This window comes from Rhinopithecus roxellana, chromosome 5 (genome assembly GCF_007565055.1).
Source record: "Rhinopithecus roxellana isolate Shanxi Qingling chromosome 5, ASM756505v1, whole genome shotgun sequence".
Lineage (NCBI taxonomy): Eukaryota > Metazoa > Chordata > Mammalia > Primates > Cercopithecidae > Rhinopithecus > Rhinopithecus roxellana.
Genome location: NC_044553.1, coordinates 93606584 through 93629642, shown reverse-complemented (window position 1 = coordinate 93629642; position 23059 = coordinate 93606584). Strand labels below are relative to the sequence as shown.

Here is a 23059-nt window from a genome sequence, read left to right as displayed (position 1 = left end):
TAGAGGGTTTTTTGTGTCTCTATCTTCTTCAATTCTGCTCTTAGTTATTTCTTGCCTTCTGCTAGCTTTTGAATGTGTTTGCTCTTGCTTCTCCAGTTCTTTTAATTGTGATGTTAGGGTGTCAATTTTAGATCTTTCCTGCTTTCTCTTGTGGGCATTTAGTGCTATAAATTTCCCTCTACACACTGCTTTAAATGTGTCCCAGAGATTCTGGTATGTTGTATCTTTCTTTTCATTGGTTTCAAAGAACATCTTTATTTCTGCCTTCATTTCGTTATGTACCCAGTAGTCATTCAGGAGCAGGTTGTTCAGTTTCCATGTAGTTGAGTGGTTTTGAGTTTCTTAGTCCTGAGTTCTAGTTTGATTGCACTGTGGTCTGAGAGAGAGTCTGTTGTAATTTCTGTTGTTTTACATTTGCTGAGGAGTGCTTTACTTCTGACTATGTGGTCAATTTTGGAATAAGTGCGATATGGTGCTGAGAAGAATGTATACTCTGTTGATTTGGGGTGGAAAGTTCTGTAGATGTCTATTAGGTCATCTGCTTGGTGCAGAGTTGAGTTCAATTCCTGGATATCTTTGTTAACTTTCTGTCTCGTTGATCTAATGTTGACAGTGGGGTGTTAAAGTCTCCCATTATTATTGTATGGGAGTCTAAGTCTCTTTGTATGTCTCTAAGGACTTGCTTTATGAATCTGGGTGCTCCTGTATTGGATGCATATATATTTCAGATAGTTAGCTCTTCCTGATGAATTGATCCCTTTACCATTAGGTAATGGCCTTCTTTGTCTCTTTTGATCTTTGATGGTTTAAAGTCTGTTTTATCAGAGACTGGGATTGCAACCCCTGCTTTTTTTTGTTTTCCATTTGCTTAGTAGATCTTCTTCCATCCCTTTATTTTGAGCCTATGTGTGTCTCTGCATGTGAGATGGGTCTCCTGAATACAGCAGACTATGGGTCTTGACTCTTTATCCAATTTGCCAGTCGGTGTCTTTTAATTGGACCATTTAGTCTATTTACATTTAAGGTTAATATTGTTATGTGTGAACTTGATGCTGTCACCATGATATTAGCTGGTTATTTTGCTTGTTAGTTGATGCAGTTTCTTCCTAGCATTGGTGGTCTTTACATTTTGGCATGTTTTTGCAATGGCTGGTACCAGTTGTTCCTTTCCATGTTTAGTGCTTCCTTCAGGATCTCTTGTAGGGCAGGCCTGGTGGTGACAAAATCTCTAAGCATTTACTTGTCTGTAAAGGATTTTATTTCTCCTTCATTTATGAAGCTTAGTTTGGCTGGATATGAAATTCTGGGTTGAAAATTATTTTCTTTAAGAATGTTGAATATTGGCCCCCACTCTCTTCTGGCTTGTAGAGTGTCTGCCGAGAGATCGGCTGTTAGTCTGATGGACTTCCCTTTGTGGGTAACCCTACCTTTCTCTCTGGCTGCCCTTAACATTTTTTCCTTCATTTCAACTTTGGTGAATCTGACAATTATGTGTCTTGGAGTTGCTCTTCTCAAGGAGTATCTTTGTGGCGTTCTCTGTATTTCTTGAATTTGAATGTCAGCCTACCTTCCTTGGTTGGGGAAGTTCTCCTGGATGATATCCTGCAGAGTGTTTTCCAACTTGGTTCCATTTTCCCCGTCACCTTCAGGCACACCAATCAGACGTAGATTTGGTCTTTTCACATAATCCCATATTTCTTGGAGGCTTTGTTCATTTCTTTTTACTCTTTTTTCTCTACACTTCTCTTCTCACTTCATTTCATTCATTTGATCTTCAGTCACTGATACTCTTTCTTCCAGTAGATTGAGTCAGTTACTGAAGCTTGTGCATTTGTCATGTAGTTCTCATGTCATGGTTTTCATTGTTTTCATCTCTATCATCAGTTCTTTTATGGTCTTCTCCACATTGATTATTCTAGTTATCCATTCATACATTCTTTTTCCAAGGTTTTTAGTTTCTTTGCACTGATTATGTAGTTCCTTCTTTAGCTCTGAGAAGTTTGATTGACTGAAGCCTTCTTCTCTCAACTCATCGAAGTCATTTTCCATCCAGCTTTGTTCCATTGCTGGCGATGAGCTGCGTTCCTTTGGAGGAGATGCACTCTGATTTTTTGAATTTCCAGCTTTTCTGCACTGCGTTTCCCCCATCTTTGTGGTTTTATCTGCCTTTGGTCTTTGATGATGGTGACGTACTGATGGGGTTTTGGTGTGGGTGTCCTTTCTGTTTGTTAGTTTTCCTTCTAACAGTCAGGACCCTCAGCTGCAGGTCTGTTGGAGTTTGCTTGAGGTCCACTCTAGACCCTGTTTGCCTGGGTATCAGCAGCGGAGGCTGCAGAAGATAGAATATTGCTGAACAGTGAGTGTTGCTGTCTGATTCTTGCTCTGGAAGCTTCGTCTCAGAGGTGTACCCAGCCGTGCGAGGTGTGAGGTGTCGGTCTGCACCTCAGTTGAAAATGCAGAAATCACCCGTCTTCTGTGTCACTCACTGTGGGAGCTGGAGGCTGGAGCTGTTCCTATTCGGCCATCTTGGGTTCCGCTCGCCCCCCATATATCCAATTTAATATTTTTTAAAAACTGTGCTGACTCTGGGCACACTGCCCAGGAGTTAGGCCTGCTCCCAAAGGAACAGCTATAAAATAAAAAGAAAAAATTTTGGTGCAGAAAAAAGATCATGAAGACAGAGGACAAATGATAAATTGGAATAAGTATTTGAAAAAAGAACTGTCCTTTTGAAAATATTAATGTAAAATAAAATAATTAATGGATAAATTATTTTTGTGATTATGGCTTCATATCTACCATTTACAAGATTATGCAGCCTAAATCAGCCTAAATACATACACTGTATTATGTTACTTTCTCTAAAACATGTCTTGTGTTGAACTTTTGTTTGCAGACCAAATCCATACCAGTGGTCATATCTCATTTCTATCTACTTTAAAAAGAATATATTAAAATAACTTCTCAAATTTGTTTTTAAAATGTACTTTGGTGTAATTTCCATTTTTTTCTACTCTTGTTTTCCCACTCTTCTTTCTTTCTCATGAATCCCTATTTCTTTTTCATTTTGTAGTTCACCACCTTACATCTTAACATGGTCAGTTCCTCCCATCTGCTCATCCAGGTTATTCTCTTTCTTTCTGTCTTGTCCTTTTACCTGAATATCACATTCATAGGTTTTGTTGAATTTGTGTTTGCCTTCTCGTATATCATAGGACCATACAGGAATGCACATGTACACATAGGCATGGATCTTGTCTGGCTTTTATTTTGTTATGTATCATATAACAAAAATAATTACATATGTGGTTCCAGAACTTCAACCCAGCATCCCCTACTTACATGGGTTCCTGGTCACTCACTTATCTCTTCAGAATATATCATCATTTTCAGCTCTTATTCATTCTCTATTCCAGCTCTTTGCAACTATATCAAAGCGTTTACATTATTTCTTCTACCATTGTAATGAGAGCTGTTTCTTTTACTTAATGGCATTAGGTTTAGATTTAGTGTTAAACTCGCTTCCTCTTTCTTTTGGTAGGCCCAAGCCCTTTTAAGTAAATAGAATCCCTGATAGTCTGGATTCAGTATGCAACTGAAGGAAAAGGTATTTTAAAAGAGGTCTCAGGACTGTATGTAGATTTTTGGTATTTTTATTTTTTTTTATTTATTTGCCAGCACTTCCAAAGGTTATGACAGTCATTATAATTTTGCTTAGGCACAGATTTAAAGAGTAAACTAATTCAAGACACTTTAGATGGAGAGTGAGCTTAGCCAGCTGCCCAGCATTTATTTTGCCATGTGGTGGTGGTGTTCACCTTTAATATAAAAATTATTTTCATTATCACAGCCTCACAGTCTACTTGTTAAATGACTATTACCATAGTCATTTTACAGATAAGGTAACTGGGTAAATTTTATGCCAAAGTGGTATTTTCAAATTTTAGGATGAGTAAAGGTGGCTAGCTATAGACCTTTCAAATGTCAAATCTCTAAAAATGACTATAAGGTTATTAGAGGTGGCCAGAGAGAGGAGAAACACTACATTGATGTCTATGTGTATTTTTTCATCTTTTTGTTATAAAATAAAACACAGATGCAGAGAATTACATGCTATACATATGTGACTTAGTACATTGTTGTAAGGTGAAAATGCTTGTAATCAGTACCCAGATCAAGAAATATAATTTTGCCACCTAGGGCAAAAGCCTCTTTTATGTGCCCCATGCCTTTCTCTCTCCACAGTAAATCATTATCCTAACCTCTGCAGTAATCGTCTTCCTGGATTTTTTCCTGATAGTTCTGTCACCCAGATGTACATCCCTAGCACAATAGTTTGGTTTTGCCATTTTAAAAAAATGTACTACACTTTTTTTGTTGCTTTTGGCAAGCAGTTACATTATCTGTAACAACTTCTTATCATTACAGTGGAAGTTTATATGCATTGTATAAAAACAGAAAATGTAGGCCAATGACAAATCATTCTCACCACCCAGAGATCAACCTTAACATCTTTGTACTCTGTCTTTTAAGTCACTTTTAATTGATAGATTTCCCTTCCATTTCCCATATTTTATCTCTAGAAACACTTGAGCCTTTTGACCGAAAGAGTTTCCAGCAGCCTGGGATTTGCTTACTTAAGATACATCCCTATATACGTTCCATTTTCTATATTTCCTGCAAATGGGCAAGTGGATCCAGAGATAGGATCAGACCCAGGTTCCATTTTTCTGGCAAAACTAATGTTTAACAAGACTGTAGGAGACACATGATATCTCATTGTCTCACTTTTATGATGCCAAAAGCCATTATTACTTAATGCCGTTGGGGATTACAAAATGGTGATATTCTTATTCTATCATTATTTCATTTATTATTTGGAATACTTTTACAAAGAGACATTTCTCATTATCTATTATTTCCCAGTAGTAGCATTCACATAGAAAGTACAGAATAGATGCTTATCCACCAATTTTCAAGATAATGAATTGGTTCCCTATCATTTCCCAAGGTGAGCAACTCTTATTTTAATAACAGTATGAATGCAGGGACTTCACCATATTTGCTTATATTCAATCCATTGTAATTTTTATCATGGTTGAAGCTCAGATTGTCTCATCTTTAACCAGTGAGAGCTTTTCAAAGTTAACTTCTTTTGCCATGACCCTAATAGTCTTGGATAGCTTATTTGACATTGGTATAAAAAGATGTTCCATACACATCTTATATCCATACACATCTTATATATTTTCTGTTGCAGACACGGTATCAGCCATGTCTTCAAGAAACCTTAATTTCTTTTAGACAGAAGTGGTCCTGCAGAAACACAATGCAATTGGTCATCATTTCTAGGTCTTTTCACTGGACTGAACTTGTTGGAGAGAATATGAATATATGTGTGCATGTGTGTTGCATGCACGCATGCATGTGTGTGTATAAATAACCTCATGAATTTTTTATACTTCCAATTCAGGTTCAAGACCACAAAGCTTTTAACTTCTTCTCTATTACTTACATATGTATACTTTTCTCATACCAAGAATCCTGATTCTTAAGGATACAAGATGATAGAATAGTTAATAATTACTCATTGTTTTATCTACTATCGTACACATAACAGTGTCATAATGATAGTACTTATACTGTTATCAGTATCATTTACTGGAAAGATTTTCTAAAAATTTTGTGTATGTTCTTCCCATTTTCCCTGTTTTAAAAAATAATTAAAATAATTGTACTATAACTATATTGTCATTGCATGTAGCCTTATGCTCTGTATACTCTCCCTTTTAATTCATTGGTAATTGTATATTTACTTCTCATCACCAGTCTTTATTTTGGTATCTCTCTAAACATTTTGATTGCCTGAAATATATCCTATTATAGATCATCAGGAAGGGCTTATAGGAATAATACCCCTTCCGTTACTGAATGTTAATAACAGTTTAGCTATGTCCTTTATACTTGAAAGGTGGTTTTGCTAGATATAAAATCTTTGGCTCACAATTTATTTTTTTGGGCATCTTAAATGTTACTTCATTTTCTTCTATCACAAAGTGTTGTTGTAGAAAGTCTGATGAGAATGTATGATTTTTTTTACCCTTTATAAATCACAAGCTTTTCTTCCTTCTAGATGGCCAAATAACTTTTTTAGTTTTCTTTAAAATCTAGTAAGTTTACTAGCATTTGTCTTGGTGTTGGTTGTTCCGGGTTGTTTTTTTCAGATTCACAGTATGATCTTCCAATATGTAGTTTAAAATCACTTTTTCTTTCAGGAAAGATGTTTTAAATGTGAATTTTTTTAGCAATTTTTCTATTTCATTGCTTTTGTCTTCGTCTTCAGGGACTCCCATTATCCATATGTGAAATCTTCTTTATCATCAGTATTTGTCACTTTCTCTTCAATCCTTTTGTCTCTTCATTCATTTCTTATCTTAAATTTTTTTCACTTTTTCACCTTGTATTTCTTTTAAAATTGTTATCTATTTTTTATTCACTCTTGGATATGACTAATTTAGTCTTTCTTAAATTATTTTATTATTTTATTTCATTTTTTCTGGGTCCTTTCACTCCATGTTTTAAAACAGTTTTTTAGTTTTTGTAATCAAGATTTATATTGTTCTTTTATATCTCATATTATTCTTTATATCTTTTTGTTTGTTTTAAAATGGTAGGTTAATAGTCATGATATGTTTCTTGAGCATATTTTTCTGGTGTACTTTTTTTGCTAGCAGCAATATTAACCTCTGTCTTCCCCCTCTACACACTCCCACCATAGCTTTGTCTTGAATTTGACCTTGGTACTTTTCTCTGCTCATTTGCAAGTGAAATCAGTTTTTCTTAACTTTTATTTTTATTTATTTATTTATTTATTTTTATTATACTTTAAGTTCTAGGGTACATGTGCATAACGTGCAGGTTTGTTACATATGTATACTTGTGCCATGTTGGTGTGCTGCACCCATCAACTCGTCAGCACCCATCAATTCATCATTTATATCAGGTATAACTCCCAATGCAATCCCTCCCCCCTCCCCCCTCCCCATGATAGCCCCTGGTGTGTGATGTTCCCCTTCCCGAGTCCAGTTGATCTCATTGTTCAGTTCCCACCTATGAGTGAGAACATGCGGTGTTTGGTTTTCTGTTCTTGTGATAGTTTGCTAAGAATGATGGTTTCCAGCTGCATCCATGTCCCTACAAAGGACACAAACTCATCCTTTTTTATGGCTGCATAGTATTCCATGGTGTATATGTGCCACATTTTCTTAATCCAGTCTGTCACAGATGGACATTTGGGTTGATTCCAAGTCTTTGCTATTGTGAATAGTGCTGCAATAAACATACGTGTGCATGTGTCTTTATAGCAGCATGATTTATAATCCTTTGGGTATATACCCAGTAGTGGGATGGCTGGGTCATATGGTACATCTAGTTCTAGATCCTTGAGGAATCGCCATACTGTTTTCCATAATGGTTGAACTAGTTTACAATCCCACCAACAGTGTAAAAGTGTTCCTATTTCTCCACATCCTCTCCAGCACCTGTTGTTTCCTGACATTTTAATGATTGCCATTCTAACTGGTGTGAGATGGTATCTCATTGTGGTTTTGATTTGCATTTCTCTGATGGCGAGTGATCATGAGCATTTTTTAATGTGTCTGTTGGCTGTATGAATGTCTTCTTTTGAGAAATGTCTGTTCATATCCTTTGCCCACTTTTTGATGGGTTGTTTGTTTTTTTCTTGTGTATTTGTTTGAGTTCTTTGTAGATTCTGGATATTAGCCCTTTGTCAGATGAGTAGATTGCAAAAATTTTCTCCCATTCTGTAGGTTGCCTGTTCACTCTGATGGTAGTTTCTTTTGCTGTGCAGAAGCTCTTTAGTTTAATTAGATCCCATTTGTCAATTTTTGCTTTTGCTGCCATTGCTTTTGGTGTTTTAGACATGAAGTCTTTGCCCATGCCTATGTCCTGAATGGTACTACCTAGGTTTTCTTTTAGGGTTTTTATGGTATTAGGTCTAACATTTAAGTCTCTAATCCATCTTGAATTAATAAATGGTGCTGGGAAAACTGGCTAGCCATGTTTCTTAACTTTTAAAATGAGGTAGGGTTCAGGAAAGTTTTCCTACCTTCACAGATCTTCTTCTTCTGTTGTTTATATGTACTGTTTAAAAATTGTAATGCTTACTTTCTGAGATTTTTTTGGCTCTACTCCAATCCTCCACTTTAGTCTAGGCCTTTTTCTTTCCTTCTTTTTTTTTTTTTTTTTTTTTTTTGAGATGGAGTTTTGCATTTGTTGCCCAGGCTGGAGTGCAATGGCGCAATCTCAGCTCACCGCAGCATCCGCCTCCTGGATTCAAGTGATTCTCCTGCCTTGGCCTCCTGAGTAGATGGGATTACAGATGCACACCACCACGCCCAGCTCATTTTGTATTTTTAGTAGAGATGAGGTTTCTCCATGTTGGTCAGGCTGGTCTTGAACTCCCAATCTCAGGTGATCTGCCTGCCTTGACCTCCCAAAGTGCTGGGATTATAGCCGTGAGCTGCTGCGCCCAGCCTAGACCTTCTTTTTTATTCGCCTCTCTTGTCCTTATCCTGTTTAATTTTGAGTTTAGCCCCAGCAGTTTCTTCTATGAGAAGGATTCTGTCTTGAAGAGAGTCCTAGTGGAATAGTTTTTAGATTCATAGGGGCTAGACTGCTCCAGGGACTGCTTTCTTCAGACCTTTCTTTTTCTTTTTTCATTTTTAGACAGGGTCTTACCCTGTCACCTAGGCTGGAATGTAATGGCATAATCACAGAGTGCACTGTAGCCTCAACTTCCTGGCCTCAAGTGATCCCCCTGCCCAGCCTCCTGGGTAGCTGGAACTACAGGTGCATGCCACCACACCCTGCTAATTTTTAAAATAACAATTTTGTAGAGATGGGGTTTCACTATGTTGCCTAGGCTGGTCTCAAACTCCTGGTCTCAAGCAATTCTCCTGCCTCAGCCTCCCAAAGTGCTGGGATTACAAGAGCCACTATACCAGGCCCCTTCAGATCTTTTTACTGTGGATCCCATGTACTCATCTGGTATTGAAGAGAGCAAAACTCCTCCCTATTTCAATTGCTGTAAATTGGTCTCCATGCATTCCAGTGAATATTTGTTGACTATTTTGGGGCTCTCCTGTTTTCAGGTCCATCAGATGCTGCCCTGACACTTCCTTCTTCTCCCACATGAATACCATGCAGGTCTTGTGTTGGTGGTGGTTTATCGCTACCAACTTCTTTTGGAGCCTATAGAGCAACCTTGTCACGTAGTTTTCTTATAAACGTTGTCCATGAAAATTTGGTGTTATCTGTTTGCTCTGTTTTTACGTGTGGATTCACAGCATTTGAAAACTTTTGTTGCCTCTGCCTCTATATTCTCTAATATTTGGTTTTATATGCATGTTTACTATTATATTTATTCCAGTATTGTAAAAGGTTATGATCTAATTTAATCACTTACTTATAATTCCTATCTTCTAAGTTTTTAAATTTGCCTTGGGATACTCATCTTTACTGTCATTTTCTTTAAGTGTGTAATAAAAGGGACAATTTCTATGCCCTTCTTGCATGCTTCTCGTATCAGTGAGGTAAGTTGGTTCTACTAGGTTGTAGAAAGTAAATGTATTGCTGTTACAGTGTTCATCATTCCTGGCCTTGCCTTGTGTATCAGTGTATTCAAACTAAGGCTTTCCTTATGCAATGGAAGGACTGGGATTCATAAGTCATAGAAAATAAATACACCATATAGTTTTATGGAATTTTTCAAAAATTTAAACAAGATATCCACATAAGGTAAACTGAAATGTAATAAGCTGCATGTCTGTCATTCACTTATCAGTACTATCAGGAAAAGAGAATATCTGGGAGAAGGAAATCGAAAGAGATGTTTTCTCTGAAAATAGCTCTACCATAATTAGTGTTGACTAGGGAAAGACAAATATAAATGGCTATTTGCAACCTTGATCTAGATAACAATTACAATTCTAATTTACAATTCTAATTTTTTATTGAAATAATACTCAATATATTATCTTTCTGAATGAGAAATCTGTTGCGAGGTTGTTCCTGATGTCTAGAGATAGCTAACCTACATTTAGAGAATAAACCAGTATCCCAAGAAAATTTAAGAGGTGTTTTGAGTTTTAATCTTTGTAAGTTGGACTGTACTGTACTGTAACTTGAGAGATTTTTAAACTGAAGCACAAGAAATATTAAAACAAAATGCTATCGCAAAACTGAAATGCTGTTTCATGAATATTCAATGAGTTCCTGGAATCTGTTTTATATCCTGAAGATATAGAAATAAAGATTTCCCGCCGGGCGCGGTGGCTCAAGCCTGTAATCCCAGCACTTTGGGAGGCCGAGACGGGCGGATCACGAGGTCAGGAGATCGAGACGATCCTGGCTAACACGGTGAAACCCCGTCTCTACTAAAAAAAAAATACAAAAAGCTAGCCGGGCGAGGTGGCGGGCGTCTGTAGTCCCAGCTACTCGGGAGGCTGAGGCAGGAGAATGGCGTGAACCCGGGAAGCGGAGCTTGCAGTGAGCTGAGATCCGGCCACTGCACTCCAGCCCGGGCAACAGAGCGAGACTCCGTCTCAAAAAAAAAAAAAAAAAAAAAAAAAAAAAAAAAAAAAAGATTTCCCTCCCCGCCCCCATTTTTAAGGGGTAGAAGAAGACAGTTTTTTTTTTGTTTTATTTTATTTTATTTTTGAGACGGAATGTTGCTCTGTAGCCAGGTTGCAGTGCAGTGGCATGATCTTGGCTCACTGCAACCTCCACCTCCTGGGTTCAAGCGATTCTCCTGCCTCAGCCTCCTGAGTATCTGGGACTACAGGCGTGCACCACGACGCCCAGCTAATTTTTGTATTCTTAGTAGAGACGGGGTTTCACCATATTGGCCAGATGGTCTCGATTTCTTGACCTCGTGATCCACCCGCCTCAGCCTCCCAAAGTGCTGGGATTACAGGCGTGAGCCACCGCACCCAGGCAGAAGACAGTTATTTTTTTATGATGTATAGTTCCCAAATGGTGGTCTACAGGCAGGTGCCACAATGTGGGACAAGTTTTCACCAGCTTATGATGAAAATTGGGAACAGAAGGGCCACGTAGTAAATTTTTATAAAGCCTAATTCACTTTACTTAAAGGTGTTTTTTTTTTTTTTTTAAAGTTATGGCCTTAATAGTTTTTTACTGCCAAATATCCTTTTGTTCAAGAAATGATTATAGTAAGCGATAGTTTTTGTTTTGTTTTGCTGATGCTTGCTTCTGATAATAAAAAGTCAGTAATTGTTTAGTTTCAGAAATTTTTTTAGGTTTTGATTCAACTCTTGAAACCTGAACCACTATAAGAAGTTCTAGCCCAACAATAAGAATTATACCTTATAAAAAAACACTAATTCTATTCTGAATTTAAAGAGTTGTTTGAATTAAGTTGTAGAAAAATCAAACATAACAAATTAAAGTCTTAGAGATTTCTTACAAACAAGTAAGATGAAGATATGAATAGATAAATAGCCAAAGATAAGAAAGGCAATAAACAAAGAATTTTAAAATGACCAGTATAAACACATAGAAAAACATTCAACTTCACCAGTAATAATGTAAATTAAAACAAGGCAGGTGGATCAGTGAGTATTTGAGAAAATGGTCATTCTCTTAAGTCTACTGTTGGAAGAAAATGAGTATTTATCAGGAGTCTTAACAATACAGAAAGTCTAAGAACCAGTGATTCTGTTTCCAAAAACCTGTTCTGAAAAATATTTTGGAGCTGCAATTAGAGAATAACTCTCATGGATGTTTGTTGCTGTGTTGCCAACAATTATAAACATAAAGATCTATATTAAAATGTTTTTAAAAATTATGATCACATAAATATTATGCAGTCATAAAAAAATCATCTTTAAGAAGATCTAATAATGTGGAAAAATGTTAAAAGGATACAAAATTATATATGTTTTAATAAGAAAAATATGTGCATATAATAAAAAACGATGCTTTCAGTGCCTCTTTCTAAGCAATAGGATTATATATGTTTTCTATTTTGTCTTTTCATTTATTTGCTATATTTTCCAAATTTCCAACAAGGAACTTGTGTTACTTTTATGATTTAAGAAAATTATTATTTAAAAGTATGCACTTTTTAAAAAGAAAATTATTAGTATTGAGTTAATAGGTTTAGTTTCTAACTCTGAAGATGAACCTTTTTAAAGCAGGCTATGGGGCTCAACAGTATAAACCAGAAGCCTATATATTAAAAAGTATGTTTTGTTTGTTGGGGATAAATTATCTTGATGGTTTCTTTGTCTCCTCTCCTATGAAAACAGACATTGCCACTCTATGTTACAAGGGTAAAATACGAATTAAAAGAGAATTACTAAAACAAAATACCTGTGGCTCTTTAGACAAATACATATGTTGATACCATCATTGCAACATAACTACTGTTTATATGTCCTGTGAGAATTACCAAGAAGTGTGTTAAGTATGTAAAGAACCACAGAGAAACTATTTTGTAAATACAAATTATGATTCTCTTAGCATCACTTTTATTTATATGTGTTGCAGTATAACCTTGAATATTTGGATGCAAGCCATAACCATGTGATAACCCTTGAGGGATTTAGAGGTCTGATGAAACTGAAGCACTTAGACTTGAGCTGGAATCAACTGAAAAAATCTGGCGATGAAATAAATATGCTATGCAAACACACCACAAGCCTTCTCACTCTTGATATTCAACATAATCCATGGCAAAAGGTACACCACAGACATGTTACTAAAAAGCAAACATTTTAATTTCAGAGCCATTTCCCTACTAACTTTACTATTCAGTAATAGCCAGAGATAGGCAAAGTATCTTCATTTTTCTAGACTTCCTTCCTTGAAGTCATTCATAAATTGGATTTAATATACTGATCAAATGAATCAGATGTTACTATAAGAACAGACTATAATTTCATATCAGATTTTTTGTAACCTCTAATAGATTGAGAACATTATTGCTTTGAGTCATTGATGTCATTGCCATTTGCAAACCTCCAGAGATTTTATATAGTTCAGTGTGCCGGAACTGTATTTTAATGAGGCACAGGAACCAAGAATAATATAATACAGTGAGAGGGGCATACTATTAAGGAAGAAACATAATTTGATTTATAATACATCCTAATCTGTGGTTTAGCAACATGTTTTACAATTTTATTTTGCATTTTGCATTATTCATTACTTGTTTTCTATTTTAAGTCCAGAAATCACCTCCCCTCATAATCACCTCCCCTGCATTATAAAGTCTTATGTTCTCTTATAAAAAGGCAATCTGAACATTACTTTTTCTCATTACAAAAATATGTAGATTAATGCTAGGTAATTTCCATATTCCATGACTATATTTAAGTATATCTTCAAGTATTTAAAGTAAGTCCCAAGATTATAAAGTCAAGAATCTTCCTTTCTCTGCCCTTAAAAGATGTATATCAGGCTGTGTTCAGCCTTTAAAAAGGAAACTAAAGCACAATTGGTTCTATTAAATTGACCATATTACTAAGTTTATATTGCTGTATTTCTTCTTTTTTGCTCAGTAAAAGTGAATAATATTTTTCCTTTGCCAAAGCATATTTCCTGGATGATCACACTACAGCTATCTCCCTGTTGCCAAATTGGATTGTCAAGGGCTAAAGATCTGTATTGAATCACACATGGAGATGACTAGCTTACTGCTGATCTAGATAAACAGGAGTCACTACAGTTGTTCTTTTAACACTTCTCACTGCAGTCACTTTTCAATAGCTTATGGGATTTCCCTCCCTCATCAGAGTAAAATCACCAACCTTCAAACAAACATATTAATCATTAAATATAATTTCAACTATTATTTAAATAATTAAGCTTTTATTTTTAGGTATATGTAATGAACAAGGAAATGTATGATTTTGAATTATATGGAAAGACATGAAAACACTCATTTTCATGCCATAACATATTTAATAATCAAAATTTTTTTTTGTTTTTCCCAAGCCAGCCACATTGAGGATGAGTGTTATTGGCAGATTAAAGACTCTTACCCATTTAAATGGAGTCTTCATTTCTGAAGAAGAAGCAACAGCAGCGATGAAATTTATTGCTGGAACAAGGATTACTCAGGTTGGATTTTACTGTTTACTATTCATTGGGCTATTTAGAACATACAAATAATATTTTGCATACTCTTTTTCTGTCATTAAGATTTTATATTGCCTCTTAGCCTATTAATAAAAAATTAATATAGAGCAATCATACCACTTGATTTTTTTCTGTTTAAATGTATCTCATTTAAATACCAAATTGTTGTATGGATTCTCTTGATTATCCATGAACACTACACCAAAAATACCTCTAGAGTAACTGCTTTTTTACCAGTCACCTGAACTCACCAAAGCCCTTTCTAGAGCCTACATGAAAATAAGCAACCTTCTGAGGATAAGGTAAGCTGAGACGCTTTCAGAAAGCATTTAGTGAATTATCTATCTACTTAATATTAACATTGTATTTGTTTGGCTGAAAAGAACAAAATCCATTAACATGGAAGGAGGGGAAATATCTTTGTTATCCATATTAAGAATGCTGTACTTTAGCCAAAGTAGCTTCAACATCCTAAATATATCTACTCTGGTTTTCCAGCTGTTGACTTTTTGTGGAGTATCAGAATATTAATTCCTTAAGCAATGTAATGTTTAATTTTGGATCTATTCAAAATTTTGAAAAGAAACTTTTTATTGATAAAAAAAATTAGCAATCCTAAAGAAGAGTTGGGAATTTACCCTAAGAAAAGAACTAAAAATAGAACTACCATTCCACTCAGCAATCCCATTTCTGGGGCTATACCCAAAATAAAATTAATCGTTCTACTAAAAAGACACATGCATTAATATGTTCACTGCAGCACTCTTCACAATAGTCAAATCACAGAATCAACCCAGGTGCCCATCAGTGGTGGACTGGATAAAGAAAACGTGGTAAATGTACACCATGGAATGCTACGCAGCCATAAAAAAGAATGAATCATATTCTTCGCAGCAACATGGATGCAGCTGAAGAGCATTATCCTAAGCGAATTAACACAGAAACAGAAAACCAAATACCACATGTTATCACTTATAAGCGGGAGTTAAACATTGGGTACACATGGACATAAAGATGGGAACAATACATATTGGGGAATACAACATGGAGGAGGAAGATGGGCAGGGCTGAAAAATTACCTATTGGGTACTATGCCCACTACCTGGATGATGGGTTCAATCCTACCCCAAACCTCAACATTATGCAATGTATCCTTGTAACAAACCTCCACATGTACCCCTGAATCTAAAATTAAAATTGAAATTAAGAAAATTAGTTTTTTTTAAAAGAAATCAAATCCTGCTAAAATCCTTTAAGACAATGTGGTATTGGCACAGAGCTAGACAAATAGACCAACGGAACAGAATAAAGACCTAATATAGACTGTGGAAACTTTATAAATAACAGAACTGCCTTTGCAGATCAGGGAGATTATTCAATAAAAGGTATTAAGGACTTTATTGTAAAAGGCAAAACCAAAAATTTTTGAAGAAAATATCAGAGATTATCATTATGACTTTGAATTTGTGAATAATTTAGTAGGCAAGAAACAAAGAGCATAAACCATAAATAATTGGACATGTCTACATTAAAATTAATATATCTTTTTTCAAAGAAAGTGAAAAGACAAGCTACATACTGGGAAAAGAAATTTGCAACACAACTGTCAAAAGATATTCTTTATATATCCAGAATATATAAGGAAAAAGACAACCAGCCAAACAGAAAAATGTGCCAAAGATCTGAACATACACTTCACTGGAGAGGAAATCAGAACAGCCAATTAGGAAAAGATGCTCCACCACATTAGTATTCAAGAAAATGAACATTAAAACCACAATGACCTACCAATTTTTGCCAGTTTTATAGATGAGCAAAAACTTTAAAGTCTGACAATACCAAGCTGTTGCAAGAATATGAAGTAAAAGTGTAATTTTTCTGAAGTGGTACAACCACTCTGGAAAACAATTTGATATTATTCAGTAAAACTGATGTATATTTGTGTGTGTGTGTGTGTGTGTGTGTGTGTTTTCTACAACCCAGCAATTTTACTTTACTTCAGTGCATATACTCTAAAGAAACTCTTGCATGTATGTACCAGGAAACGTGCACAAGAATATTCATGACAACAGTATTTATAATAGCAAAAACTGAATCAACCCCAATGTTAATTGACAGGAGAGTCATTAAGGGAATACTATACACAGGACATATGAATGAACTACAGCTACATACAGAAGCTTAGATGAATCTGATGAATATGATATTGAACAAAAAAGGCAAGTCATAGAAGAATACATACATATTATTCAATTTACATGAAGTTCAAATATGTGCAAAACTAAATTATATATTGCTTATGGACACAGACATAGGACTATAAAGAAAGCAAGTGAATGGTGGACAAAACATTTGAGATAATGATCACTTCTACAGAGAAGGAGAGAAAAGGACTTAGGATCGGGCCCACGGGGTGCTTGTAATCTATTCATAATATTCTAGCTCTTAAGCTAGTTTCATGGGTGGATTATATGGGTGTTCATATTATAGTAATCCTTTCACAATCTTATAAATATTATCTTATAATGGTTCCATATTTGCTAAAACAAGAAACAATGTAATTAAACTATGTCTGGATATTGAAAACAATTTAAGGCAAAGGAAATGTTACATTTTAAAATTATTTATTGGGCCACTCATCTTCCCTGGAAACAATAATTTTAACTATATATCAACTAACCTCTGTATACTGTTTCCTTTTTTCATTGTATTTTTTAAATTTTATTAGTTATCTCTCTTACGGCATTCTAGTACTAAAGAGGAGAGACCACGGATACTTAGTATATGGCCTTCTGCCAAAATTCTGACGCAGATTTCAAAGTTAGGACCTTATTTACATCCGAGTGGAAACTGGTACTTGAAGGTAAAGGTTAATTCTACTAAACCTAATATAAAGTTTAATTTAAATCTATTTTTAAGTCATTGTTGGTCTGTGTATCATAAAGAAGGCACAGATAGGTAAGGGACAGAAAGCTGGAAGAGATTAATTAAAATAGGGAAGAAACACTTAAGATCTACCTCTTGGAAAATTTCTTTTCTTTTTTTTTTTTTTTTGAAACGGAGTCTCGCTCTGTCACCCAGGCTGGAGTGCAGTGGCCGGATCTCAGCTCACTGCAAGCTCCGCCTCCCGGGTTCACGCCATTCTCCTGTCTCAGCCTCCCGGGTAGCTGGGACTACAGGCGCCGCCACGTCGCCCGGCTAGTTTTTTGTAGTTTTTAGTAGAGACGGGGTTTCACCGTGTTAGCCAGGATGGTCTCGATCTCCTGACCTCGTGATCCGCCCGTCTCGGCCTCCCAAAGTGCTGGGATTACAGGCTTGAGCCACCGCGCCCGGCTTTTTTTTTTTTTTTTTTGAGATGGAGTCTCGCTCTGCCGCCCAGGCTGGAGTGCAGTGGCCGGATCTCAGCTCACTGCAAGCTCCGCCTCCTGGGTTTAAGCCATTCTCCTGCCTCAGCCTCCCGAGTAGCTGGGACTACAGGCGCCCGCCACGTCGCCCGGCTAGGAAAATTTCAAGTATACAATACCATATCGTTAACTTTAGTCCTTACCTTTAATCATTAAAGTTATCATTAACTTTAGTGTTGTACGTTAGGGTCTCTAGAAAGTATTCGTCGTGCATAACTGAAACTTTGTACCTCCTGACCAACATCTGCCCATTTCCCATTGCCCCCAGCCCCTGACAACCACTATTCTACTCTCTCCTATGAGTTTGACTATTTTAGAGTTCATATATAATTGAGATCATGCAGTTTTTAATTTATAATGTATGCTTGTATCAAGTTTACATCTTTAATATATGCAATTTTAAATTGTCAATTATACTTCAATAGAGTTGGAAAAAATAAAAATAAGAAAGACATTGTTATTATTAGAAAAAAGTAATTTGTCATATTCCAAAAAATAAAAAACAGGGAGGTCAAGTCATGAGTGGCTGTGTCAGATGGGCTGGGCTTCACTGCGCTCGCCACAGAATTGGAAATTTAAGATAAAGGTGCACTAAAACTGAAGGACAAATTTAAAGGGCCATTCTAATTCTGGTTTCTGATAACATGTCAGAATAGGCAAGATTCTGATAACATGTCAGAATAGGCAAGCAAACTTTAAAGACTCAGAGCCAGAGATCGAGCCAAAATTTGGACAGCAAGAGTCAGGTATCCTGACAAGGGAGTAGGGGAGTTGGTCAGAATTCAGCCAAGGATAAGGGAAAAGGTTATAGAACACTAGCAGCTTCTTGCTACATTAGGTGTCCTTATACCTCTTGCCAAACATAGAAACTGGGCTAAGTGAAGCTCCTCCTTGAAAATGGGAGATATTACTGGCATTACTTTTATTACAAGATATATATAGATATAGATATTGAGCTGCAAATGAAGGCCCAGTGACAGCCTTGGCTGACCCACAGGCAGTTCCGGAGTTAGAGGAGCTAGAATGGCCCTTTACATTTGTCCTAAGTTGGGTTGAGATGGTCAGGCCTTTATATGCCTCTATCACTGGCTGAGGGCCAACCTGGGAAGGAGCGTGATCTTGGCAGCTGTCTACAGCAAGGCAGTCCCTGCAGGGGAATGACAGCTGAAGGCTCTCTGCCAGAAGCACTCCCAGCAGCTGGGGACAAGTTCATTACTGCAATGGGACTCTAGCACATCACAGTGTCCTTAATACCATATAAGTCTTTCTTGGAGTTATAATCTTGTCAAATTTTACTTTTCTGTAAACTAATAGCTTCATAATATCTTTAGTTCCTGAAGGAATTCTTTTGATACCTACTTATCACATTTGAATTATTTCATTAGCTTTTTAAAATGTTACTAACATTGACTGAATTTATTTATAAGATTTAGAAATAACATATAATGTAAATTATTCTACAGATAACTGCCTTAAATTTAGATGGACAACATCTTTTTGAAATCACAAATTTAGAAAAATTGGAAAATTTGAAATGGGCATCATTCAGCAATAATAATCTCACTAAAATGGAGGGTCTGGAATCCTGTATTAACTTGGAAGAGCTCACATTAGATGGAAACTGCATCTCAAAGATAGAAGGTAAGGTACTTAAGAACTCTGAAGTCTCAAAATATGGATGTCTAAACAACAAAGCAAAAAATAACCCTGAGAACAGAGTTTCTGAAGAGGAAGATCTCTAGGAAAGTTCCAAGTTTTGTGGCAGAGTATTCTAAATACCTGTGTGAGGTAATGCAATTATTAGTTAGCTAGATTGGACCATTCTAATATATATATATATATACTTCAAAACATGTTGTGCAAGATAAATAGATACAATATTATCTGTCCAATTAAAAAATAAAAGACAAATAAAAAATTAAAACAAGTTCATACCTATTCATGGGATTTGTGACTATATGAGCCCAGCAAGCTGACTTTCATCTCCTGTGCCTTCTCTCTCCTCTCCTCTGTGCTAGTTTATAATCTGTTACCAAACACTAGCACATACCAACTAGTTAGTCATTAATGTCTGTAAAGTTGAATGCACAACTGAATGAGATATGCTTTTGAAAAAGATGAAGCAGACTAGTTCTGTTTTAAAAATATAAAATTAAGGTTATATTTGGAAATTTGAATACTTCAACAAAAAATGAAAATTATACTCACTAGAGGTTGAAAATAAAATATACTATATGTAAGCTTTTCCATGGATCCACATACAAGTCCAATTAAGCAGCTTTAGTAATATCTTAATAATAATGATACCAATATAACGTATTTTATTTGACTATTTAAAGTTCAGTGTTAAAACATATTTTTCTGAACCGGACAGAATAAAAAAGACTTTTCCTCCCTTTCCCCTTCCACGCTTCTTAGATTATTCTCTTCATTTGGATTTATGCTTATCTACAGCTAAAAATCATGAGTTTAGAGAACATGTCCCAGAATATATACTACCAAGTCAAGTATTTTCTGACTCCTCCCCAGCTTTATTTTATTCTTACCTTCATTAGAAAGAAATTGAAGGAAGCTTTCCATGACTTGCTACCAACTTTCTCTTATTCTCCCTCTCCATCTACTCAAAAGAGTAACTAACTCCTAGAAATTAAAAAATATGTCCACAAGTGTGCACTATTTGATTGAAAAGAGAAATGTGTATATGTGTATACATACACACACTTATCTGAATAAAGAATATTTCTGTATGTGCATTTTGGTAACATGGTTGTGTTTGCCAAGGAGAGAAGGTAAGAATTAGAAATCATGGCTGGGAAAGGGAATTTATACTTTACTCATTTTTGAATTGAATTATTTTTAGCATGTGTATATACTACATTTTTCATAAAATAGAAGATTTGATTTCAAAAAATTATATATATAAAAGCAAGTATTAAATATATTTAAGAAAGCATACATAACATTTGTTAAATATTTCATTTTAATGGTTGTTAACGATATGTTTCTAAAACTTCCCTGATCATGAGAATCACTTGGGATACTTATTGAAGACACAGATTCACAGGCCTCTCTTCAGTAGATTTCAGTAGAGTAAACTTAGGGGTAGCTCAGGCACCTGTGTCTAGAACTATCACCAGTCTCCCAATCCCCTACAGCTGAGTATTAGTTTTGCTTTGTACATAACAATTAAAAACCCTATTTCCTTTTCATTTCATTCCATAAACTTATTAAACAGAAGAATCTTCCAATCTGTATTTTTCTTACACCTACATTTTGGAGAAGATAGCTACCCCTCTAAACTTTAACAGGAGTTTCTCCTTTTTTTTCACACATGGGTAGGTTCCATATCCATTTAATGATTTTTGCTCTGATGGCTTTGATCTTGTCTTGCCCTGGATTGATTCACCTTCAACATTGTACAGTCCCACAATAGGAACTAATGTGAAAGGGAGCACAGATAATTATTTGATACTTTCCAAACATTATTCCATTTAATTTCATAACTCCTTGGAAGTATGGAGTTTCATAACTCCTTGGATGAAGAAATTAAGGCTCAGAGGTTACATAATTTATGTATCACCACAAACCTAGCAGTGATACATTTGAAGCCAACTAGGATTCCGAAGTTCTTGTCTTTCAACTGCACCATCCTGGCTATACTTATAAAGTGCTTGCAGTACATAATGTACACAGGAGTTAGACTGGTCCCATTTTCTAAACTTCCATCTTAGAGTACTTTCAGGCATACGAAAGTAAAAGTAGGCTAAATCGTTCATTTTAATACAAATGATGCACTTTCCAGAATGTGGTTCCTTCCCCTTAATGTTTAAAAATGAGGGCTGGTGATTATTTTGAGCTTTGTGTAGAGCTTTTTGTTTTCAAAATGGTGAAAATCTTAATTAATTACATCATTTTAAGGTTATTTGAAAGAGAAATTCAATATGTTCATGTAATGCCTTTCCTTAACTCCTAAGAAGAAGGAATCAACTTAGAAATACAAAATTTGAATTTAATGTTTAAGATGGGGCTTATATACAAGATTATATTCTTCCAAAACAAAGGGAAAAGCAATGACGGTTAGTATTACACAATCTTTAAAGCCATTTGAACCTAGCTATCTGATTATAATAAAATGACCAGCCAGTTATTTTTTAAATTAACCCTTTAGTGTTACCTAAATCTTTTCTTGAATTTGCTTATTTTTCTAGGTATTTCCAAGATGACTAAATTAACTCGCCTCAGCATAAATAATAATCTTCTCACTGGTTTGGAACAGCATACCTTTGATAATATGCTTCATCTTCACTCCCTTTCTCTTGAGAACAACAGAATCACTTCATTGAGTGGTTTACAAAAATCTTTTACTCTTGTTGAGTTATACATAAGCAATAACTATATTGCTGTCAATCAGGAGATGCACAATTTAAAGGTAATCATCTGGGGTAGTAATTTTTTTGTTTTTTAAAATATGTATTGTTTCTTTATATTATGAAAGTAATGCATGTTTACTGCACAGAATTTGGAAAATATAAAGAAAATAAAAATAAGAATAACAAGGTTATTAAAATGTATTTGCATTCAATTTTGTATACATACAAATATATATCTGTGTATACATAATGTCCCCATTTGCTATCCTTCTGGGGTAACTTTTTTTTAATACTCAAGTATGATAAACCAAACCTATTCCTCCTAACTAGTGCCTTCTTCATATTTCCAGGGATTCTTTAGCATTCTCTGGTTCTCAGTACAATTCTTGATAATCTCTCACTGTTCTCTTACCAGTGGCTCAAACTCGGTCACCTTTGCTCAGATTTGTTTCTTTAATTCCCCCAAAGAAACCACTAATTTAAGGCTATTGTGTAATAGGATTTACTAAAGGTTTGAACAAAACAGAGGGTTTCTATAGCACAGAACAGGAATCGACTTCAAATGTCATGTTTGACTTCATTGTTTCTAAAGTTCAGTGGCCATTTTCTAACACTATGGGTCTTACACTGGCCTCTCCTTTTGCTGATACAATATTACTAGGACTTTATCTCCTACCAAAAATTTGTGTCCGTTTCCTGTCTTTTCTTAGTTCAGACTTCTCCCCATTCTATTCCCCCAATATAATTACTACTTATAGAGCTAGGGAGGCAACCTAATCAACAACACCAGCAACACAATAAACCGTTTCACATTATGATGCACAGTAGTTTTACTCCCTCTTGTCTTCACCTCTCCCTTCCATACCTACCAAGACCCTTCCTTCACAACAAAGGCATATCAAAGTGTCTTGTCTAATAAAACAGCACATTTCCCTTAGGATGAATTCTACTACCCTCTCAGAAAGTAGAAGCAGTTCAGTTTCATTGCTTTTCAAAAAGCAGTGTCTTTTATTCCTGTTATATCTACACAGACACATACATCCATTTATTAAGCCATTATTCCATAAACAAAGTATATTTGTCTTGAACATAGCAAAG

General features: G+C 35.4%; 1 protein-coding gene across 1 annotated transcript in view; it reads left to right on the top strand.

Annotated features, from left to right (window-relative positions):
- Nucleotides 1–23059, top strand: part of LRRC9 (leucine rich repeat containing 9) — a 134696-nt gene that overhangs the window by 62861 nt on the left and 48776 nt on the right. The window contains exons 18-22 of the mRNA XM_030931688.1: nt 12595–12786; nt 14044–14169; nt 16916–17050; nt 19055–19232; nt 21800–22020. Of these exons, the coding sequence (XP_030787548.1) occupies nt 12595–12786; nt 14044–14169; nt 16916–17050; nt 19055–19232; nt 21800–22020 (852 nt within the window). The remainder of the gene's footprint in view (nt 1–12594; nt 12787–14043; nt 14170–16915; nt 17051–19054; nt 19233–21799; nt 22021–23059) is intronic.